General features: G+C 40.1%; 1 protein-coding gene and 1 long non-coding RNA gene across 51 annotated transcripts in view; one reads left to right on the top strand and one right to left on the bottom strand.

Moving 5' to 3' along the window:
- SORBS2 (sorbin and SH3 domain containing 2) overlaps positions 1-22,905 on the top strand; it is a 217,479-nt gene that overhangs the window by 134,486 nt on the left and 60,088 nt on the right. For 42 of the 50 annotated variants that reach the window (XM_086380099.1, XM_086380113.1, XM_086380105.1 and 39 more), the window contains 5 exons: positions 3,978-4,150; positions 9,806-9,872; positions 10,785-10,829; positions 13,327-13,516; positions 15,637-15,751. In XM_086380099.1, the coding sequence (XP_086236225.1) occupies positions 3,978-4,150; positions 9,806-9,872; positions 10,785-10,829; positions 13,327-13,516; positions 15,637-15,751 (590 nt within the window). Of the gene's footprint in view, positions 1-3,977; positions 4,151-4,626; positions 4,944-9,805; positions 9,873-10,784; positions 10,830-13,326; positions 13,517-15,636; positions 15,752-22,905 lie in introns of those variants that run through there. The other 8 variants (XM_086380115.1, XM_086380069.1, XM_086380074.1 and 5 more) reach the window with 3 other exon arrangements.
- On the bottom strand, positions 698-22,665 carry LOC147343589 (uncharacterized). Its single transcript, XR_015156152.1, has 3 exons — positions 22,530-22,665; positions 2,673-2,724; positions 698-819 (listed from the first exon to the last, which is right to left on the bottom strand). It is a non-coding gene; the product is annotated as an uncharacterized LOC147343589 (long non-coding RNA).

Below are 22,905 nucleotides of genomic sequence, written 5' to 3'. Positions count from 1 at the left end.
TCTATGTCTGTGTGTGGAGAAGGCTATTAGATATTTGGGGTGATGGCATAGAAAGACAGAGATGGCCATTTAGGGAGAAGCGAGTGCACATACAGCAGGAGAACTTTCCATGAGGGACAGATACCATCTGTGTTTGAGACAGCCCTTTCTTTCATGGAAAAGCTTTCATTATAGAACTGTTTAGCAATTAAAACAGCCTAACAAGGGGACAGGCGCCTCACAAAGTAGTAAACTGCTGTTGGAACCGAGACCAGAAGACCATCAGACGGGGGTGTGAGTTCCTTTAAATGATTCCAGAATTTTATAGGAAGTTATTTCTAAATCTTTGGGGAATTAAGTCAAAGATAGAGCTCTCCTCCAGAAAAAGAAATGAACATTAGAACAGCCACATAAATATTAAGACGTAATTTCATGGGGCTAATGAACTCTTTCGAGCCTCCTGGAAAAGAAGCTGTGCTATGTAATTCTAGAAACATTTTTATGCAGCAAACTATGTTAGGACAACTTAGAAGATAATGTAATAAGTATTTCTTGGCTTTTAAAAGGGTAAAGAAAAAACCCCAAACATTGGGAAACTGACCGAATCAAACCATCATCTGAATTGAAGCTGAAAAAGGTTTCATGCTTAGCAACCGGAAAGCCTCCAGGACAGCTGGAAACAGGGAACCCGGCAGAGGGCCATGTGACTTCAACCTACCTCTCAGAAAAGCAGGAGACCAATCCTCTGGACACCACCAAGCAGCAAAGAGAAAGGAACTAGACAGGGCTTTAACTCCCATGTCTTCATTGACAGTAGACAGCATCTTCTCACCCCTGACACTGTGTATTGAAAGAAAATGAGGGTATTAATTTACCCAGGAACACCCAGCCTATGGATTATGCAACTCAAACTTTTGTGGCCAACAAAAGCTCTCTAATTATAAGACTTACATGGAGCCATGAGACTCATTAAGCAGAAGTCTAAATATACTTGCTCATTCTCTAAGGCTGCTCCTGGGATCATCTGTGAATCTTATAATGATGTCCTTTTAGAGTATAAGAAAGTAGAATGTCTTTGTGCCAAAACACTGCCCTTATATAAGCAATCTGTGGTGTAGTATTATAATAGGAGTCTGTTATATTTAGATTCTTTATGGAGCTATGCATGAACACATATCTATAGTAAAATTCTACAAATTACTCTTGCCATAATATTTTCCCAAATAATTATTATCAAAATTAGACTCTCCTCTTTATCTTTCTTAATGAAAACAGTTTTGTCCCTCCCACTCCAACAAATAAAATATATAAATACTTGATAATGGACAGATTTTTATATTAGAACATATCAATGGGTCGATTTTACATATAAACTATACTACACAGAAAAAAATTCTGTAGATAAATATTGAACAAATTCTGCCTAGAGGAACTATTCTGCCCTAAAGGAACTTTATACAGTTGAGGACAAAAAGATTGAAAATGAGAGTTAGTGACCATATAAGAGCACAATAAAATAAAAGGCTAACTTGTATTATGTAAGCTATTAGTTCATAGAATCTTAGGAATCACATATTAAGACAGAGTTAACACCGATGGTGATTGCAGCCATGAAATTAAAAGGTGCTTACTCCTTGGAAGAAAAGTTATGACCAACCTAGATAGCATATTCAAAAGCAGAGACATTACTTTACCAACAAAGGTCTGTCTAGTCAAGGCTATGGTTTTTCCTGTGGTCATGTATGGATGCAAAAGTTGGACTGTGAAGAAAGCTGAGCACCGAAGAATTGATGCTTTTGAACTGTGGTGTTGGAGAAGACTCTTGAGAGTCCCTGGGACTGCAAGGAGATCCAACCAGTCCATTCTGAAGGAGATCAGCCCTGGGTGTTCTTTGGAAGGAATGATGCTAAAGCTGAAACTCCAGTACTTTGGCCACTTCATGCGAAGAGTTGACTCATTGGAAAAGACTCTGATGCTGGGAGGGATTGGGGGCAGGAGGAAAAGGGGACGACAGAGGATGAGATGGCTGGATTCCATCACTGACTCGATGGATGTGAGTTTGAGTGAACTCCGGGAGATGGTGATGGACAGGGAGGCCTGGAGTGCTGAGATTCATGGGGTCACAAAGAGTCGGACACGACTGAGTGACTGAACTGAACACCGTTTAGACTGGGACTTTGCACATACTCAGTGCTCAAAAAATATTTGATAGAAATACTAGCATCGTGGTGTCCACTCAAATCCTTTCCATAATTAAATGCAAAATCAGAGTCAAGTATCACTTTGCATCTTAATTTGGAGTTGCTTGGGAAAGATATTACTTTTATATACAATAGCACATAATGCAGTTTTATTCTTAGCCTTATTTATCCTTCATCATGAATTGAAATGGACTGAAAAAGCCTTTCTGTTGCAAACTAAAACATAATCGGAGTATAGAAGTTATAAATGTTATAATGGATTTTAGTTTGAAGAGGTCTTATCTTTATTTATCCTTATAATGATGAGTCAATTTTTAAAAATATCTTATGAAGTTCTGCTACAAAACACAGTCATCTTTTTAGATTTTTTTAGATCTGCTATATCTATATCTATACTTATATGTAATCAATGACTGCTACCCTGACATAAAGACTTCCTTATCCACATAAAAAAAAAAAAAAAAAAAGACCCAAGTTACATGAGTAACAGACCTGCAAAACCATGGCTGAGAGTCATACTTGGTCAGCAAAATTTTGAAATTTACTGTAGAAAAACAGAAAGTATATCATCAATTGTACTAAATAAATGATAATAACGTATAAATACCCATGTACTATAAATGGAATATATAGTACACCTATGTCCTCTTTGTTTCTTACAAAAGTACACCAAAAGTTAACAAAGATGGCTTGAAAATAAGAATGTGATAAATCTCAGCCACACTGTATGCTTATGGCAACTTTCACATCCCAGGGGTGAGAAGTCATGGTTTTTGCTTCTTTAAAGTAAAAACAAAGCTATTCTGGCCATCATAGAGTCTTAGATAAAAATTAATACTAATAGCTTATGATCATTTCTTTACCACATTTCTTTGCCACATGGTCTTTCAACAAATACTATTCTTCCCTTAACCCCTGTCACTGAATGATGAAGACCTTGTTTTCAGAGGTCCGAACAGTATATACCTACATGTTAACAAAGAGTGGCTCAAATTTAAGATAAAGGAGTTAAAAGAAATAGTGATGGAAATACACTCTGTATTTATTTATAGATATAATATGGAGCTTCCCTGGTAGCTCAGCTGGTAAAGAACTGCCTGCAATGCAGGAGACCTCAGTTCTATTCCTGGGTCAGGACGATCCCCTGGAGAAGGGATAGGGTACCCATTCCAGAATTCTTGGGCTTCCCTGGTGGCTCAGATGGTAAAGAATCTGCCTGCAAAGCAGGAGACCTGGGTTCGATCCCTGAGTTGGGAAGATCCCCTGGAGGAATGCATGGCAACCCACTCTGGTATTCTTGCCTGAAGAATCCTCATGGACAAAGGAGCCTGGTTCAATATATACCTACATGTTAAAAATGAGTGACTCAAATTTAAGATAAATGAGCTAGAAGATATACTGATGCAAATACACTCTATATTTATTTATAAATGTAGTATTACATGTGTGTTATTGGCTCAGTCATGCCTGACTCTTTGCAAGCCCATGGACTGTAGCCCACCAGCCTCCTCTAGCCATGGGATTTTCCAGGCAAGAATAATGTAGTGAGTTGCCATTCTCTTCTCCAGGGGATTTCCCTACCCAAAGATCAAACCTGGGCCTCCTGCATTACAGGCAGGTTCTTTACTGTCTGAGCCACCAGGGAAGCACATAGTATTACATATTTATGCATAATTAATCACATATAACTATGTAATTACAGATAATTATAATATACTGTATTATAGTAGGCATGAATATGAGGCTTCATTACTCTGATTCCCTGTGCATCAACTATATTTCACATCTTCTCTGCAGATTCCTCGGAGGCATACCCCCAGCATGCTCAGTCTCTGGACGGCAGCGTGGGCAGCTCGATACCACTGTACAGGTCCTCCGAGGAGGAAAAGAGAGTAACAGTCATCAAGGCACCCCACTACCCAGGGATCGGGCCAGTGGATGAATCTGGAATCCCCACGGCAATCAGAACGGTAGGAAATGCCAGTGCCCGCTTTGCTCCGGGGCTGTGCAAATCTCCACAAAGGATGGATTGTCGGTGGCTTTGTGCATTCCTACACTCTTATATAATGAGGATTGCCCTCTGTGCCATCTGAGTTCTCATGAATATTATGCTGTGTGCAGCAGAGAAAAGGAACTGTCCATTGAAGATAATGGCCCAATCTGTTTCTCTATTTCAATTTAAAAAGCACGAAAATTGTGATTCTGTGAGATGATAGAAGTAAGCTTTGTTTGCCTTCACCTTTTACCAAGGAGTGTTAAGGCAACAGAGAGAGAAGAGAGAAGGGAGAATTAAATGTGAATTCTTTGGCTGCACTGAATTCCCACGTGCACAGCAAATAAGCCAGTGATTTGTGTCTGGAGATGGATGTGCCTTACCGCCAGGAGATTGGGAGCCCTGGATTGGGAGTTGAGAAGCCTGATGATTGGAGGGAAGGGAGTTCATGTCAGAGAAAGGAAAAGCTGTCCGAGGAAAATACACATCACATTTGAGTGTCCCTCGTCGGCTGTGCCTGCCGAGAGCTCTCCGGGGCGATCAGTGGAAGTGTTTGGGTTGGGTTTTTTTTTTTTTCCTCCAGTCTGTAAACTCTGCCAGACCATTGCTCAGTGCGTCAGGGCAGCCCCTTCTGGCAAAGTTCAGCAGCGGCAGAGGCCGAGCTCGGGCAGGCAGCTGCTTGCTGAGCCAGTCCACTTGGAGAGGAGGTTTGTGCTAGCCTGCGGGGAAGAAGACCGGGCGCCAGGATGAGAGCCGCAGCACCTCTGCAGGTGAAACTGGGGGCCGGGGAGGGACCGCAGCGCCATCTGCATACACGGGTCCGCATACCTGGCTGGGAGGTTGCGGAGGGCTCCTGGTTTGGAATGCAAACCTGCCTGCCGGGCCAAAGACGAGAGTGCAGAGAGGAAAACACGGGCATTAGATTAGAAAAAGATCTGGGGCAATTGGAATCTGCTCAAAACGAACGAGAGAGTGAGGGTGGGTGAGGTTCTTCTCTTCTTGAATTTGCATTTATTATATGGATCCCACGATCTGAGAGAAGAGTTAAAAAGTGATTATTCCAAGCATCTGTATTAGAAAGGGAAGCCAGAAGGTAAGTCTGTAGAGTCATTGCTAGGGCTTTAGACTCATGAGATTCTGGGAATGTTGAATGTGGCTAATTATAAAGACCTAAAAAAATCTATGTTGGCACCAATGGTTGTCATATTTAAGTGACAGGAAAAGTTTGCGATCGGACTAACACTTTTAATCTTACAGTGACTGCATGTTTCTGGTGGTGGCGCTTCCTTGTATATTTCTTTTTTAAGGTTTCCCAAATACTTTAATTAGAATGTTTTTCCCCTAATAGAGTAGGGATACAGTGTCAGACTGGTACAGTGTCACTGGTTTTGTTAAATTGACCCTTGAAACATAATAGTTACACAAATTAGAGATTCCTGATTCTGCACAGTTATATAGACTCTCTTATTTTATCTGAGACCTCTAGGTGTGTTTTTAAGTCAGTACACTGCAAAGTTAGAACTGTTTTTATCCATTAGATATAATTTTCTTAAATAACAAGGCCTTGCTTTTCACATTTTAAAAGGAAAAAACCGAGATGTTAGAGATGGTTAATGAAAAGTCAAAAAATATTAAAAATCTTATATTGTGTTTTATCTACTGCCAAATGGAAAGCATGTTTAGATATGCATAAACAAATGCATATACTAGACATTCAATGCAAGCTTCCCTTCTATAAAACAGAAAATAAAATATAAGCAACTCAGAAGTTCCTTATAAGGAACCAGCATTTTTATGTACAGCCAGGCTCCTCTGTAGACGTTTCAAAGTTTACAAAAAAGGTACAGGTCTGAAGACTCATTCACATTTCTTATTTGTCAGCCCCGCACAGCACATCCCCAAGTATAGCTGTGTTTATAAATGTGGAGTCAGGCCATCTCGGAGCCACAGCAGGCCAAGAATCTCCAAGGCTGTTTTCCCTTCTCATCCGCATAGAAAGCAATGATTATCTGACTTACATTACTTCACATGGGCTTTCTGCTCAGGGTGCACACCAAAGGCAGTGCTGTGTCAGTGTACCATTTTATAGTCTCACGGTCTCAGTTAGACAGTTTAGACTGTAGGCTCATTTTAGACATATTCTAGGTATGCTGCTGCTGCTGCTGCTGCTAAGTCGCTTCAGTCGTGTCCGACTCTGTGCGACCCCATAGACGGCCCCCCACCAGGCACCCCCACCCCTGGGATTCTCCAGGCAAGAACACTGGAGTGGGTTGCCATTGCCTTCTCCAAGGTGTTGTGCTAGGTTCCTTTATACACATTGTCTCTCTCGATTTCCATAGACCAAGGACACAGAATTTTGTAAAGTCACCTAGAAACTCTAGAAAGCCAAGAGTTAAACAAACGCACCTTTGAGCTATTTGCAGGAAGGGGAGCAGCTCCCCAGACTGCCCTCTCTCATGTGACCTGGGACGTCTGTGCCAGCCTTTTACTGCCATCCTTAACGACAACAACAAAACCCGCTGGGGTCCAGCTCCCACGAGACTGTGTAATTAAGGCCAACTAGTTAAGTGAAATACAAGATTCTTTTCTTCTACCTCAAATATAACACCAGTAGAGCCTTTTCAAAGCTGGAAAGGGGCAAAAACAGAACAGAACAATGAACACTGGTGGGTAGAAAATACGTGTCTTTCCCCTTTTTGGAAATCTCTGCCTGATAAATCAATGTAGAATTCTGATGTTTTGTAAACTAGAGGAATATAAATTTTCAGGTTTATTCAGCCAAGTTAGAGAAAACAACCAAAGAGTGATTTACTAATAGCTACTGTCAATGCAAAACCATTTTGAAGAACACATAAGACAGTAAACTTTCTCAAATTCAAGTAGACTTCTGTTTACTTAATCTCACCATTTGCTGTAACAACCTACATGAGGACATATATAAAAGGAACTTTAAATGCTTAGAGGACTTCTTTGAGAAAGAGATGGAGAGGTTAAGTGTTCCCATTTACCAGGTTCATATTCCTCTTTGTCAACCAACTTGGGCATTTCCTGGTATCTCAGTGCTCACCATATAAAGCTAGCAGATGGCACAACGAAGATCCTGCCTGATATGTGCCCTCTAGCAAGTGAAGGGAAAAAAAAAATCCCGTCTGTCAGGATACCTTGCCATATACAGTGATATAACTCACTTATTCAGCTTCCCCATTGCCATCGGTGGTGTTCAGGTATGGCTGGGAAACATGTTTACACAGTGTTACTTCTTATTTTTTATTGCTAAAGACTACAGAGGAATCAAAGCTTAATAAAAAAAAAAAGAAATCCATCTTTTATGAAACTAAATGTCCCTTAAAAATACAAGTTCAGCTACTTTGTTTAAACAAGCAAATAACAGCTAGACTTTGCTTTGTCACTTCCTCCCCCACCAGCTCCCACCATTTGAGTATAAGTCCACCCAATATTTCCACTGTAAAAAGAGGCTAAAATGAATGAAGAAGCGATTTCCAACAAAGTCAGGTAGCCCTTGATGGTACTCTATTTGTTGTGATTATCAGAATCAGATATTCTTAGCAAAAGAAATTTAGATATAGGACAAACTCTCAGTTTCCAGAAGAAAAACACAATGTCCACACTGGAGAGAAAAATCAGGATACAAAATGTACACCAAAGCTCAGTGTAACAAACACATGATTACTTTTATGGCTGTCCTAACAGAATATTTTGTATGAAGAGAACCATCTAAAAAAATGGTATATTTAGTTACTATAGACAGAACAGTCATGTTTCTTACCGGAATAACCCTGGAAGAGCTGAGGTGAACAGCTTGCCAAGCAAAATCTTGATTATGATTATAAGGCATAGGCACCCATTTACAGGTATACTATTAGGCAGACTTCCATCCCAAAACCTAGGTCATCCATTCTTTTATTCTGTAAATATTTGAGATTTTCTACTATTATGGCTTATGGAACATTTCTTATATTCTAGCCACTGTTTTAGATCTTTTTGCATACACTGTCTCTTTCATTTTCCATAACAATTCTATGATGTGGATATAATTATTTCATCTTAGAGAAAACTGAGGCTCTAAAAGGTTACCTCACTCGCCCAAATTCACATTGCTGGGAAATATTAAACAGTAATTAAAGGAACCAAGAATTGAATCTAGGTTGATCTGACATTAATCTCAGCTTTCCAATGTAGCCTACTGTTTACATTATGTCAAAAGCAGAGTGGATAAGAAGCTTCTGCTTTTAAGGAACTTGCAGTTTAGCACAGCAAATACTGCCAACATTTTATTATTATGTTAAAGGAGTTTTGAAGCAATAGCTAAATTTTTGGACTTGCTCCAGGACACTAAATTATTTACTATATTCAGTATTTTATTAACTTACACTAGTAAATATCAAATTTTTATTTCTCTAATTCTAAGCCAATGATCAGAATACAGTTTGCATCCAAAATATTGCCCAGTTAATTTTAAAAATAATGTATTGAATAGTATACTAACAAGTTTTTATGGATAATGATAATTATCACCAAAAGGAGTGCAACAAAAAACTATAACTATGAACTATAATTACAAAACTATAGCTTTGATTCAACTTGTTGTTGTTCAGTCACTAAGTTGGGTCCAACTCTTTGTAACCCTGTGAACTGCAGCACACCAGGCTTCCCTGTCCTTCACTGTCTCTCAGAATTTGCTCAGTTTAGCTAATTTTATATAAATAAGCTTGTGGAAATATCAACTACCCAGGGTTGGACACAACTGTGATCTGGAAAAAAACCATAGCATATAATATTCCAGCTCATCCTAAACTCAAACAAGGGGTAATATGTTTACAAACTGTGGGTTGGTTCAGTTCAGTCACTCAGTCGTGTCCGACTCTTTGCGACCCCATGAACCGCAGCACGCCAGGCCTCCCTGTCCATCACCAACTCCCGGAGTCCACCCAAACCCATGTCCACTGAGTCAGTGATGCCATCCAACCATCTCATCCTCTGTTGTCCCCTTTTCTCCTGCACTCAATCTTTCCCAGCATCAGGGTCTTTTCCAGTGAGTCAGCTCTTCACATGAGGTGGCCCAAGTATTGGAGTTTCAGCTTCAACATCAGTCCTTCCAATGAACACCCAGGACTGATCTCCTTTAGGATGGACTGGTTGGATCTCCTTGCAGTCCAAGGGACTCTCAAGAGCCTTCTCCAACACCACAATTCAAAAGCATCAATTCTGCGCTCAGCTTTCTTTATAGTCCAACTCTCTCATCCATACATGACCACAGGAAAAACCATAGCCTCTACTAGACGGACCTTTGTTGGCAAAGTAATGTCTCTGCTTTTTAATATGCTGTCTAGTGATATCAGCTTATTGACCAGAAATGTATTAATACATCTTTTGTTACCCAAACAGTATTGACCTGAGTGTTTCAATATTTACTTACATAACAAATCACCAGCCACAGGTGTTAGTTTCTACAAAAATCCCCTGGTCAGTAATGTGATATTGTCATCATGAAATAATAAAGAGAAAATTGTATTACAGAACCGAATCTGCTATGAAAAAGGATAAAATATAGAAAGCAGAACAACGTCTATTTGTGACCAGTTTTGTAACTTTGGGACATTTTCTTTTACAGACAGTTGACAGACCGAAGGACTGGTACAAGACCATGTTTAAGCAAATCCACATGGTACACAAGCCGGGTATGTAGTTCTGTTTTCTGATCAGGTCTTTGTGGGTGGAAGAATAAGTACTCTTCTGTGCAGTTTTGTTTCACACAAAATGTCAAGACTCTAGCAAACTTCATGGCCCTCCCTTCTTTTCAACACTCCTCCTTACTCTTAGTGTTGTGTTAGTCACACAGTCCTGTCCAATTTTTTGTGACCCCATTGACTGGAGCCTGCCATGTTCCTCTGTCTATGGAATTCTCCAGGCAAGAATGCTGGAGTGGGTTACCATTTTCTTCTCCAGAGGATCTTCCCGACCCAGGGATCAAACCTGGGGTCTCCTGCATTGCAAGCAGATTCCTTACCATCTGAGCCACCAGGGAAGCCCTTATTCTTAGATCACCCCTCAATTCCCAGACACCTGTGCTTCTTCTTCACCCCTGAGCTGCCAGAAAGCCTCTTAGAAGATGACCCTCAAGGAGTACCAGAGGTTCTGGCCTTATCCATTCATCCTTCCCTGTTCACAGTATAAACAAGCCTGGCTATTGTCTGCTTAAACAGACTCATGATTCCTCTGTCCTCACAGATCCACCCTGTGTCAAGAGAGTGGGCCATAGCTGGGTCTCACCAAGTTGATAAGAGATCTTTAAAGCACTTACTAAAGGAAATTCATGATCCAGAACAGGTGGAAAGGGGGGGAAAGGACTGACGTCCGTATGCTGTGAAGTGGGCAGCAGAGCAAAGCTGTTACAGCCCAGAGAAGTCAATTTGCAGAGGGCCAGCAAAACAAACCAAAACGTAATATTTGAACATTTTAAACTGGCATTATGAACTAGGCAAACCGTGTTAGCTTTCTAACAGATCTGTTGTTTCCCTGAAGTTCTGCCATCTCAATAGGATGTGGTGACCAAATCTGTATTACCATAATATTTATGTTTCATTTTCTAGATGATGACACAGACATGTATAATACTCCTTATACATATAATGCAGGTAGGCTGGTTTCCTTGCTTGCCATGAATACACTGTGCCTTGCCATGCGTGGAAGAACTTCCCACTTTTTTTTTAACCACTCTGAGTGCACGATTTCAGTTTCTACAATTAGGAAGATGCTTTTGTGCATGTGTCTCTCTCTTTCTTTTCTCAGCATGTGTAACCAAAAAAAGTGGATCTTTTCTCATGCAAATGAGAACTAATACTATTTTATCTGCTTCTTCCCCACTGTCAGTTTATTCTCAGCTTCAGGAATGTTTAACCAAAATATGAAGGACAGCAGGGAAGAACCTACTGTAATAGGGGTACAAAGTAAGATAAAGGTCTCCTTTTATCAGTAAAGAATCCTTACAATTGCGTCAGATCTTTCAGATTACACTTCACTATAAAACAAGTCAAGCAAAGTATTTTGTGACCCTGTCCATGCTTTTGCTCCAAATGCAACCATTCATAGAAAGCTTTTTAAAAATCCCAGTTTGCCAGACCACTCTTCTGACTCAGTTGCCAGTGGTCATGATGGAACGGCTTCAATCCTGGGCGTTTGCACTAGTGTTTCTGTGAGCTGGTGTCTTGGGAATGGCTGCAGGCTAGAATGAGGGGCCCCTAAAAAATGTTTCTGATTACAGCTGTCTTCTAAATACCACATCGGGGGATCCTGCACAGGGCCTCCAGTTACTTGCCAGTTCCGGGCTCAGGACTAGAGCACAGTGTCTGTATTCCCCTCTTATAGCAGGCTTGGGGGCCTACGTCCCCTTTGGCAGCTGTGGCCTCCTCTCAGTGTCCCCTGGGTCAGCCTGGCCCCTGAACTAGATGAGGTTGCCCTCTCTGTGACACTTGAAGGCCAGCACTTGGGCCTTTTTAACTGTTGAGGATTTTGCTACTAGCGTCCAAGGACAAATAGAGAAAAAAAAAAATACAAGCAGAACAAGCTCAACAAGCTGCAAGAATCTGGCTTTCAGCCCTCACTCCTCTAGATGATAACAGGCGACCGCCTAAGAGTCCCTCAACTTTTATATCCTGGTCAGAGGTACTCCCAACTCCCCTCTTGGGTTTAGCCTGTTAAAATGCAAAACCCAAATGAGAAAATTTCAAAGATCTTATTGACTTTATATGACAATTCATGAATCAGGTGGCATTCAATCTAGCAGACAGAAAGGACCTCCTAGGAGCTGAACACAAGGAAAGAATTTAAATAGGCAGAGGGAAGCAGGAACAAGAAGTCATACCAAGGAGAAAAGCCAGCACGTTGCTAGAAGGTCACTCTCCTTGAGGGGAGGGTAGAGGTCTGTCAGGCAGAGTGTCTAACTCATGCTGACCAGGCAATTTCTGATGGACTGGTTTAAGATTCTGTTTCTGGGAGAGTCAAAACTGTAACTAAGTTAAGTCTCGGTTTCATGACGTGGGGCTTAGCATGAGTGACTCCATTTTGGGTCTGTTTTGTTCTTAAAAAGCACTGTGGAACTGAAGCAAAACAAAGTGTAGAGACTGTATCTTATTTGTCATAGCCAATGTGCATGGGCTTCCAAGAGAAGCAGAGGAGTGAAATTAGTAATAGCTCAAAAGACTGAGGTGGCAGGAAATTCAGAATTTTTATAATTATTTTTCATACTGAGGTTTGCATCCATGAATAATTAACAAATTGAACAGCAGTTACCTATCAACTCACAGAGCCCTTTAGAGAGCTTTACCATTTAATCCGTAGACAAAGCAACTCTAGTCAGTCTCTTCCCCTTTTACTAACCTTGTATGGTGCTGTTCTATGCTTTGCACTTTCTGCCTCTTTTTTTCCTCTGCTATCTCCACAACCTCTTCCCCTACCAGCCCAAACCGATCCTTCAGGGCTCACTCTAGTGCCCTAGGTTTTTTATATCTTCTCCAACTATCAACCATCTTCTAAAATCTTAATTCCTAATATAAGTTTCCGCATGTGGCCTTTATCATATGTAACCAATTATTTTCAATCATAATTCTAATCATGTCTCTTTTCCAGAGATGTACTATGAGCTTATTGAGGGTTTAAGTTTCCTTATGCCTTGCACAGCATGTAGATAACTTGCTCAATATTTTATATGATTGTAATTAACATGTCAATTACTATATACAAATCAAAGCTTCTAAAGTAACAGAAGATAATTGGAAACGTGTTATTAGTTTACATTATCCTGGAGCAAATTTGCTAAGTATCTGTAAGTCTGTTTCTAATACCAGTCTGAATTATTACTAATTCCATAATAATTGATGAGGATTCACTGTAACCAATGCTTGTGCCTATAGTACATTAATGAATTAATAATGATTAATAGTATTAATCAATCAAGAGCATATCATTCAATGCATGCATTATGAGTATGTTTACCGATAATAATCTTGGTAAAATCATGGGATATTTTGTAAATAAATAGAAGAATTTTTATTTATTACAAATAGTTTAATGCACTTTAAAAGCGTTACTTGTCTCTGTTCTTTTCTTGTTCTGCCGTGCTGTGCTTCCCGACAGGCCTATACAACTCGCCCTACAGTACCCAGTCACATCCTGCTGCCAAGACCCAGACCTACAGACCGCTCTCCAAGAGCCACTCCGACAACGGCACCAATGCGTTTAAGGATGCTTCGTCCCCCGTCCCTCCCCCGCCCATTCCTCCTCCGGTTCCACCATTTCGAGCAAGAGATCGGTCTTCAACAGAAAAGTAAGGCTTTCCCCCTCAAAGTGCCCAACAGTGAGTTTAGGATAAAACTAATTCCACACGGCATTCAGCAGAAGAATCGGTGCTTACCTTACGAGATAGTTTGTGTATAACCTTCTACATATCATCTTATTAATCAGTAAAGGTGCCATGGTGACCTCCTCTATCAAGAGTGCAGCAAATACTTGCCTCATAATATCCTAGTCACCTTAGTTAGACTTGAAGTAACTGAGCGCCATCTCCACTCTTTGATCAATAAATGCATATGACAAACAGAAATAATGGACACCCACTCCCTTTGGCATAGCAGGTCAGAGACTATGCAGTTAAATTTCAGGTTCCCCAAACTGTTAGGACTATTAATGATTTAAAATTTCCCCTCTGATATCCAAAAGTACAGAAAAGGTTATTCATAAGTAAGGCATTAGTTAACAGGTGTCCACCTATGACTCATTTCTACACACTAATTTTAATTTCCCCACTGAAATAATTTATAGAAACTATTTAAACAAAAATAAAAATTTATAAACACACTTTTATTGTGCCATTTTTATTAGGATGATGACTAATAGCCCTACTTATAGGTAACCTTCATTGAGACCTCACTACAAGCACTCATCTAAGTACTTTTCCTGTATAATATCACTTAATTCTGAACACAACCCAATGAGACATGCTCTATTTTAAACCTATTTTAGAGAGGAAAAAAACTGTAGTTTCAAAAATCAAAGTAAGTTGCTCAACTCATGCAGCTAGTATGTCCAAGCCAGACTCACACTTGGCTCTGACTAAAGTCACAGCTCATTCCATACTAGCAATAATAAATAAAAATGTAATGATTATTTAGTATTAATGTGGTTATTAAGCATCCATCTAACTGACCCATTCCAGAAATTATATTCAACACCCTGCTGTACCATGAAGAGTAACTGACGATCAAATAGGTTACAAGACAGCACAAAGACAAGACATACATTATATGTGAAGAGATTCAACTTTAATGCCATCTCTTCATGATTATTATATGTTTACAGGTATGATATCTTAAATTTGAGAAATAATAGTCTAGACACAAAACAGTATCTCTACCATAAAGAACCAAGATTAACTCAGACTTAAATGTATTATTTGTCCTATATGTCTAGTAAAAATTAATCTTTCCTTAAGAAACATGGTAATCCCTTAACATTTTCTAGAATGCTTTCTTCTCTGCCGAATAGTGCTCATCAATTTACTAGAAAACCAGGACCTGCTTTCCCCTAGCTCTCCTGTCTTGCAGAATATGAGTGTCTCCAACCTCGCACAGAGTCAGAATTTCATCCTGTTCCATGGGCCAGAACTGCCCCCATCTATAGGCAGAAAATTCTTCTTCCTCAAAAGTGATCCTCCCAAAGGAAGCCTTCTTCAGCCTCAGCTACCTAGAAGAGTTTTACTTTTGAAGTCCCTCTTTGACTGCCTCTTGAAGGATGTTAGTTCAGGAAAAAGAGCTGACTCCAAGGTCTCCTATGCACAGAATAGATGCCAGGCTCTGGTTTCTCAAGGGTAAAACCATGGAGGGTCTAGCCTGTCACACAATTTGCTCCTACGGACAGCAACCCAAGTGAAACTTTTGCACTTTTTGCAGACAGACTACGATGCCATTTGCAAGATAAACAAGATCAAACACGACGTGTACATTACTCCCTGTCACTTCAGATCAAGGACGCCAGGTCACAGAGTGATGGGATAAACTCACAGGACTTAATGGCGGGTAGCCGCCACTTACTCTAAACACAAACATACACAGCTGCTATTTGTGACCCCGGGGTTCACTAGCACATCACTGTCTGCATATCTATTGCACAGACCCCTCGTGTAACGTACTGAACCAGTAGGAGGCACATCCTTGTAGGAAAAAAAACAGAGGAACATACAACATGAAAACAAAGAAATGGCTTTCTTTAAATCATTTATGTAAAACAGAACATACATGTGCTTTTTTTTTTTCAGCATAACATTTTATCCTGAGGCACTTTTAAAAAGTCTGTATCATAATTAACTTTGAAAACAGATATTCAGTGGTTTTATCCATGGCTTTAAGCATACAGAATGATTTTAATGTGTAACTTGTTGTTGATTTCTAGGCATGACTGGGATCCTCCAGACAGAAAAGTAGACACAAGGAAATTTCGTTCTGAGCCGAGGAGTATTTTTGAATATGAACCTGGGAAGTCCTCCATTCTGCAGCATGAGAGACCAGTAAGCACTTGTCATTAAACAGAATGCCAGTTCTCTAGGCTTCCTGGGTTCCCAAATAAACCTGAACTTCATATTGTTTAGCAATTTTTATCACCAAGGTAATTTATTTAGTTGGCATTATTAAAAAATCATGCTTGTTGTACATCATGACTTGTGCATCTTATCTCAGAATCAAAGATGCACTCACTATTATACTGTCCCTACCCACCAAATATAGGACTCATTGGCATGGAACTATAACTATGCCTAATCATGATCCTGAATTTAATTTTTTTTTAAAGTAAAAGAACACTCAAATGCTGCACTAAATTGCCCATCTACATTGCCAGTGAGAACAATCATTCTTGGACCTCTCTGATACAAAGGGATCAAGCAGTTCCATCCCTTCGTTTCCATTATTGGTTTCTTAATATTTCTTTGACTTCAAGGGAAATTTTCCAAATGCCCGTTTTTATAACAATTGTTTTAATTGATTCTTATTAAATCTCTCTCAGGTTACCAAGCCTCAAGTCTCCTGACTGATTGTCAATCTAATGGATCAAGATTATATTTAACTTTGCAGCATTTTTTCCAATTATATGTTTTAATTATCTGCAAAGGAAAAGATCTATAAAGTTGAAAATAACCGCATGTCTCCTCAAACTGCAGTTTAACAAACAGGCTCTTCCTTGGCCCTCTTAATTCCCCTAATCCTCCTTTCTGAGTCCTCTGCTTTCCCTCCTCGACCAATGCCTTCAGGATCTCTTTGAAATTATGAAATTCCTCTGCGTCATTTCTATCAAAACCTGCTTCTAGAGAAACAATTGTGCAGTTTACTCTTGTCCTTGTCTTGAAAGAATGTTAGGTGTCAGTGAACAGAAAATAGAGAGTTTTCTTTGTTAGTGTCTTTAAGAGTACCCAGGAAGCCACATCATTATATATAAGGTCAGCCCTGAAATTTGATTAGAAACCGTTGCGCACCACACCCAAGATGAGTGTCCTTGATTTAGTTTTCAAACCCTGTATTTATGCTTATATTCTTGAGAAACATGTTCCAGAACCTTATAATCACATAATTCATACAGGATATTTTTCTAAACCTTCTTTGCTTTTCTTCAAATTAACTTGTATCTTTTAGAGTAACAGGACTTTACCAGAAAAACTGAAAGAAAAAAAAAAAAAATGAACACCAATGAATTGCAGGTTCCACTGCAAACATATAACTCATTCACTAAGTTATATGATATAATATCATGATCTTTGAAATTTTTAGGATGAGAACTAATATCATGGTCTTTGACATTTTTAGGATGAGAACCATGAATTCACCATTGCATAAAATGGAAAAGATCAAAATCATCATGCAATATGAGCCTCAGATTTAAATGTAGTTACCAAAACATTAATGATCATTCTAACAATGTCTGAGACCCTTAGGATGATGGGGATTGTTACTGTCCCGGAATGCTTTTGCAGCTTTGGTGTCAGGAAACAGGATTGATTTTGGAAGCTGTCCATCAGGATATTTCTAGTATTTACTCATGCAACAAAATTTATGAAGCACCACCTATGTGCCAGACATTGGATTAGGTGCAGGGGACATGGCAATGAGCAAGACATAGTCTTTACCTCAAGGAACCTGGAGTCTGTTTAACCAATATGCAGAGTAGACCCACATTTGTAAGAAGTAGACCATCTCCAGTGTGGTTAAAACGGAGACACGCAGAATGAATTTGCCCCCCTCAATAGCTTATTCACAGGCCCTGTCATTGTGAATGAAATGTCCCTTTAGTCATGTCTTTGGGTTAATGCCTTGAAGACTCCAAGTTTAAAAACAGCAATGACAAAAGCAGTAGCAATAGTTGTAGCTCCTTACTGAGCACTTACTTAAGATGTCAGGCCTTGTAATTCATGCCTTATTACCATATAATGATCCCAACAATTGTATGAAGTAAATGTATGGAATTCCCATTTTACAGGTAGAGAGACTGAACACTTGTTAAGCAACCTTGCCCAGCTTCCCGTGGCTGGTTAGCACTGCACCTGGAAGCTGAGCCCACAGACTCATACCTGGTGCATTTCATCACCTGCACAATGCTAAACTGCAAACACATTTAGCTAGTAGTCATTATCACCTTAATTAGATGATTTGATTAACTATTTTATAGTATAAGTTAATTTGTTCATTTATAATAAATTCGTGTCCTGGATTTATTTGACCAGCAACCTGGGCCCTGAGTATTGTAGTTAAGACACAAAACCAATACACCCAGTATACTGAACTAGTTCTAAAAGAAATGGAAAGATCTGGAGGGCAGGTGTGGTTGAAGATTCGGATATTGATAGCTCTCTGCTGCCACAGGAAAAGGGCAGTGAAAGGAACCTAGAAACTTGGGCAAAAGTGAGAATGGATATCTCATGAAGAAACAGAAAGAACCAAAATGTTTATGCCTCCTAAACAATTTTGCTGAGGGCCAGCCTTATGCAAGATGATCTCAGCCAGTCATCTGTATCATTTTGGCCAGGCTTTTTATTATAGGGCTCAGCTAGTCTAGTATCTTCTTCTTTTCATCAACCCTGAATCCATTCCAATTGCCTCTCTAAACCAGGAAAAAAAAGGGGGGGCAGTGGTGCCATAGGGCATGATTGCAGAGATTGGCTATGTCTTGATATTTTGATAGAGTTTACATAAGATTTGAGACTGTCTTAGACACACGAGAGAGAGGATAGGGAGCAGGTTTGCTAAATAAGAGGGATGGGACAGCAAATGGACAGCAGGTAAGCTGTGAGGTTTAGCACTCTCACGTCTACTCCAAGACAGTTTGTGAGCATTCCTTTGCTCTTTTCATCTTTAATTTCTGTAAAGTATACACCACAGCTAGGGTACTCTTTGCTTCTCTTTTGAGTTCCAAGATGACGCCATCATCTGCCCAGTCTTCCCAAATTGTCATCTTGGATTCCCCTCTCCCCAACCATCTCAAAGTCCTGCCTTCTGGAAGAAGCGCCACTGCCCTTCTCTGTCCATCTGGCCCACCACTGTCCACATCTGGATTACAATGTCAGCCACTAACTCATTTCCCTAATTCTCCAATCTCGTCTCCACACCATAGCTATGACAACCCTAGAAAGCCTCTTGCTCAAAACTTTCTCCTGGCTCTCAAGGGTTCTTAGAGCAAAGCCAAGTTCCTTAACATAATACACAAAAAACCTTGTAGTCTGGCCCCCCTGACCTCTGCAGCCCCGAGTATCTCCCTGCCCTTCCTGTCTCACCACATTACAGCTCTACAGAGAGCTCTGCATGCCTCCTCCCTGAACCTCTGTCCAGCTGCCCCTTGGCCAGGAATGCTCTCTCTGCCACCTCTTTCCTCCCGTGGAAAGTCCCATATCTCCTGCTCAGCCTGGCTCACTTTGCCCAGGGCACCACCCTAACTTCTAGACACCAGATGCCTGCTTCCCCTGCTGTGAGGAGCCCTCCTAAAGCACGCTGCACTGCCCCTCACCACCCTGAATTATAACAGCCTGCTCACTTGTCTGTGTCCCTCATTAGACTTTAAGCTCCTTGAAGGCATAGACCATATCTGGTGCACCAGTTGAATCCCTAGCACCTAGAGCAATGCCTGGCACAGGGTAGGTGCTCAGTGAACACACATTGAATTAATAATAAGGGAATGGGGATAGGTTTTACCCTTGGAGTTAGTGGTCAAGTTGGTGGGATGGAATCCTTGTTCTGTTGCTTATCTGTGAAGTCTGTATGATTCTAGGGACGAAAGGCACCCCCGGTCTCCATCAAAGCACACACGAGGGGTCCCACACACTGCTGTTAGTAACTGTGGTTTCCTGATTCCCTGGCACATGAAGTGGGGAGAGGAGACAGTGCTATCTGAACAGAAGTCCTCTCCCAGACCCTGGCCAAAGGGATCCTCCTCTTCCTTAGAAATCAATGGAATGTATATTCATATTCTTTAATAGGAAAGTAAAAATGAATACAGTTTTTTGGAAGTGCCTGCATTCTCAACTGACTATAAATTCAGGAATGACGATTAAATGGCCCTAATGTTTGATCTAGAAAAGTACTCTGCAGTCACCAAGAATTTATCTTAAACTGACTTGAACCACAGTTTATTCCACGAGACAATTATATAAACTCTCTCCTGGGATTATATTGATAAAAATTCTACATCCTCTCTGGCTTGGATATATTTACAGGTGAACCACGTTAAATTCAGTTAAGCACTGGTTTAGAACACCTTTCCCACTCCAGTACTCTTGCCTGGAAAATCCCATGGACGGAGGAGCCTGGGAGGCTGCAGTCCGTGGAGTCGCGACTGAGCGACTTCACTGTCACTTTTCACTTTCATGTATTGGAGAAGGAAATGGCAACCCACTCCAGTGTTCTTGCCTGGAGAATCCCAGGGATGGCGGAGCCTGGTGGGCTGCCGTCTATGGGGTCGCACAGAGTCGGACACGACTGAAGTGACTTAGCAGCAGCAGCAGCAGAACACCTTTATGCTTGAAAATAGAAAATAACGTGGAGATGTAATCTTTCTCTACGATAACTAAACCCACACATGATAAAGTGAGCAAACAATCACTGAAAATACAGTGCAGAGTTGAAATGCAACGTAAATCCTCAGTGAAGTTAAACTTCTTTAGCAGTGAAGATTGTCACTAGAAGCTTAAGCTATAAAAGTTGAGAGTTTCATCTGTTGGTTTAAATCATAAAAAATTGTCCTAACAATGTGTAGAGCATTTACTGTGGAATCTCAGTAAATATAAAACATAGTAGCCAATATCATTAAAGCTTAAAAATCTAATGAGCCTAAGTTATAAAGAACCAAATGACAGTGGCAATTTCTTTTTGTTCAGAACTGCAAATAGAAACCCCATGCCTGCAATAAGAATACTGAGAACAGGAGAATTTTTATAATCTGAAAAGCAGCACAATGCAACTGTAGAAAACAAACCTTGAAAAATAGGTTACCTTTAAATAAGAATTGTATGTGATGCATAGTTTTCAGTTTTCTTACACACTTTCCTCATGCGCTGTTGACCCAGCGTTCACTGTGAGCACAGGTGTGCTGCGTTTTTCACAATGAGACGAGACCCAAGGAGGGTAGAAAGAGGTGCAGCAGTATTGCGGCTCTTCTGTTGTCTTGTATGAGCATGGTTGTGCTTCCTAAATAGTTCTGAGTGTTAACATTTGTGTTGAACAATTGAAAACACTTGATTCACTCATGGAAAGTGTTGTTTTGTGGGATCATGAGTATGTCTGTCTGTCTGTGGGCTGACCATCCGAATGTGTATCCCTGACTTCCATGAGGCCCCTGTGTGCCTTAGGGTGACTCTAGGTTGCTACATAATACATTTAATTCTTGCCTGATTCAAAAGGTCAACCTCAGCAAAGAGAAAATTCCAGTTCTGCCACTTAGCATTTCTTTACCTGGCAGGCTCTGCTCAAGCCTGTGCCTTTCATTACGTCCCAAAGTTAGGGATAACTGCTAATGATCATTGTTCGGCGGGCGGTGGACAGGGGGGCGAGGTTCTCTTCTAATTTCTATTAGCATGTGCCCATTGAAACAGTAAACTGAAGTTTTATTCTACAAAATTATGTCATGGGAAGTTGGTGCTCTAAGGTGGGATGCGGGATGGTAGATAGTATTCTCCCTTTTCCCTAGTCTATCATTGAAATAGATTTCTATAAGTCAGAACCTAGTATATTTGTTTGCTGTATATATATACTTTTAAGGTGGAAATCAGAGTGAAGTTGTAACCACTGGAAAATATACTTATTTGTTTGGTAAATTTGCTGCCCTCTACTGTTCAAAACGTTTTTTAAACAAATGTTTTCTCTTAAGAGAAGCTTCTGTCTCCCCTTAACAAAAATAAAGTATCGTACATGAAAACAGAGATTATAAAATCAAGAATTAACAATATTATTAAAGGTGTAGCATGAGAAACAGCGAGATTTGAAAAAGTTAAAGATTATTCTCCTCTGGAACCAGTACTGGGCCTCTTACACACAGAACAAAATTACTGGAAAATTCTAATATCATTTACCCTAAAAATCAGCTCCAGCCAAACTATTCCACAACATGCCTACATGCTGCAGCTATAATCTAAATGATAATTGGAGAAAAATAATATTTTAGTACAATCAAAATCTCAATGACTACTTTTGCACTACCGACTCAGAAATAAATTGAAACAGGTTTTTCAATTAAGGAAATGGTAAATTAGTTACCAGAATATTTTCTGTCCATTTCATTACTTCTGAAATGTAAACCAAACATAATGTTTACTAAAAGGAGAATACATCTCAAGATATCTGCAGCATTTTTCATAGTAATCATACAGTGTTTTCCATAATGTTATAATAGTAAAGGATAACAATATTTGAAAAGAAAGAAGTCTCAGCACTGTGTTTGTCCAGGCACAAGCTTTGTGACACGGCCATAACTAGTATCATAGTGTGTTTTGACTCACTTAGCACCCCATCGTAAATGTGTTACAAGGTTACTACATGGTCTTTATCACTTTGTTCACCACATATTTTGGGTATTGTAGGCCATTTCACTCTTCTGTTATGATGTCTCAGACTTTTTCTATCACTGCCTGTAACTACTATCACAATCTCAGAAAATACTGAAATAAAAAGCACATCTGTTAAAAGACTTTGGATATAATTGATTATTAAGTACAGACCGTGTGTTATTAACAAGACTATTGGGAATGCAACAGGCCAACAAAACACTTGGACAAGCGAGGCTCCAACATTGGCTTCTGTTCGAATATGGCGTACCTCAGAGATTGTAGAGCACTTCTTCTGGAGCTGACGTGCAGTTACTCAGTGTGGGTCCTTGAGAGCTTTAGGGATTGGAAGAGACTATAACGATCCACTTTGAGGCTATGAGCACATCACAGACCTCTTGGACTATGTCCTCTCCTGGCCCAGGTGAATGGCTTTTAGAAAACAGGAGCTTTTTTTTCTCCCGACTTAAAATACTATCATCCAGCTGCTCCACATTTAATTAGTGTCATGTAATGGAGCAGGAAATGCCAACCCACTCCAGCACTGTTGCCTGGAAAATCCCACAGACAGAGAGGATCCTGGCCGATTACGGTCCATGGCGTCACAAAAGAGCCAGACACAACTTAGCCGCTAAACAGTGAATTCT

The sequence above is a fragment of the Bos grunniens genome, chromosome 27 (genome assembly GCF_055505025.1).
Source record: "Bos grunniens cultivar Pamir isolate PY7600 chromosome 27, Bosgru_T2T1.0, whole genome shotgun sequence".
NCBI classification, from domain to species: domain Eukaryota; kingdom Metazoa; phylum Chordata; class Mammalia; order Artiodactyla; family Bovidae; genus Bos; species Bos grunniens.
This window is presented reverse-complemented; position numbering and strand designations above follow the sequence as displayed.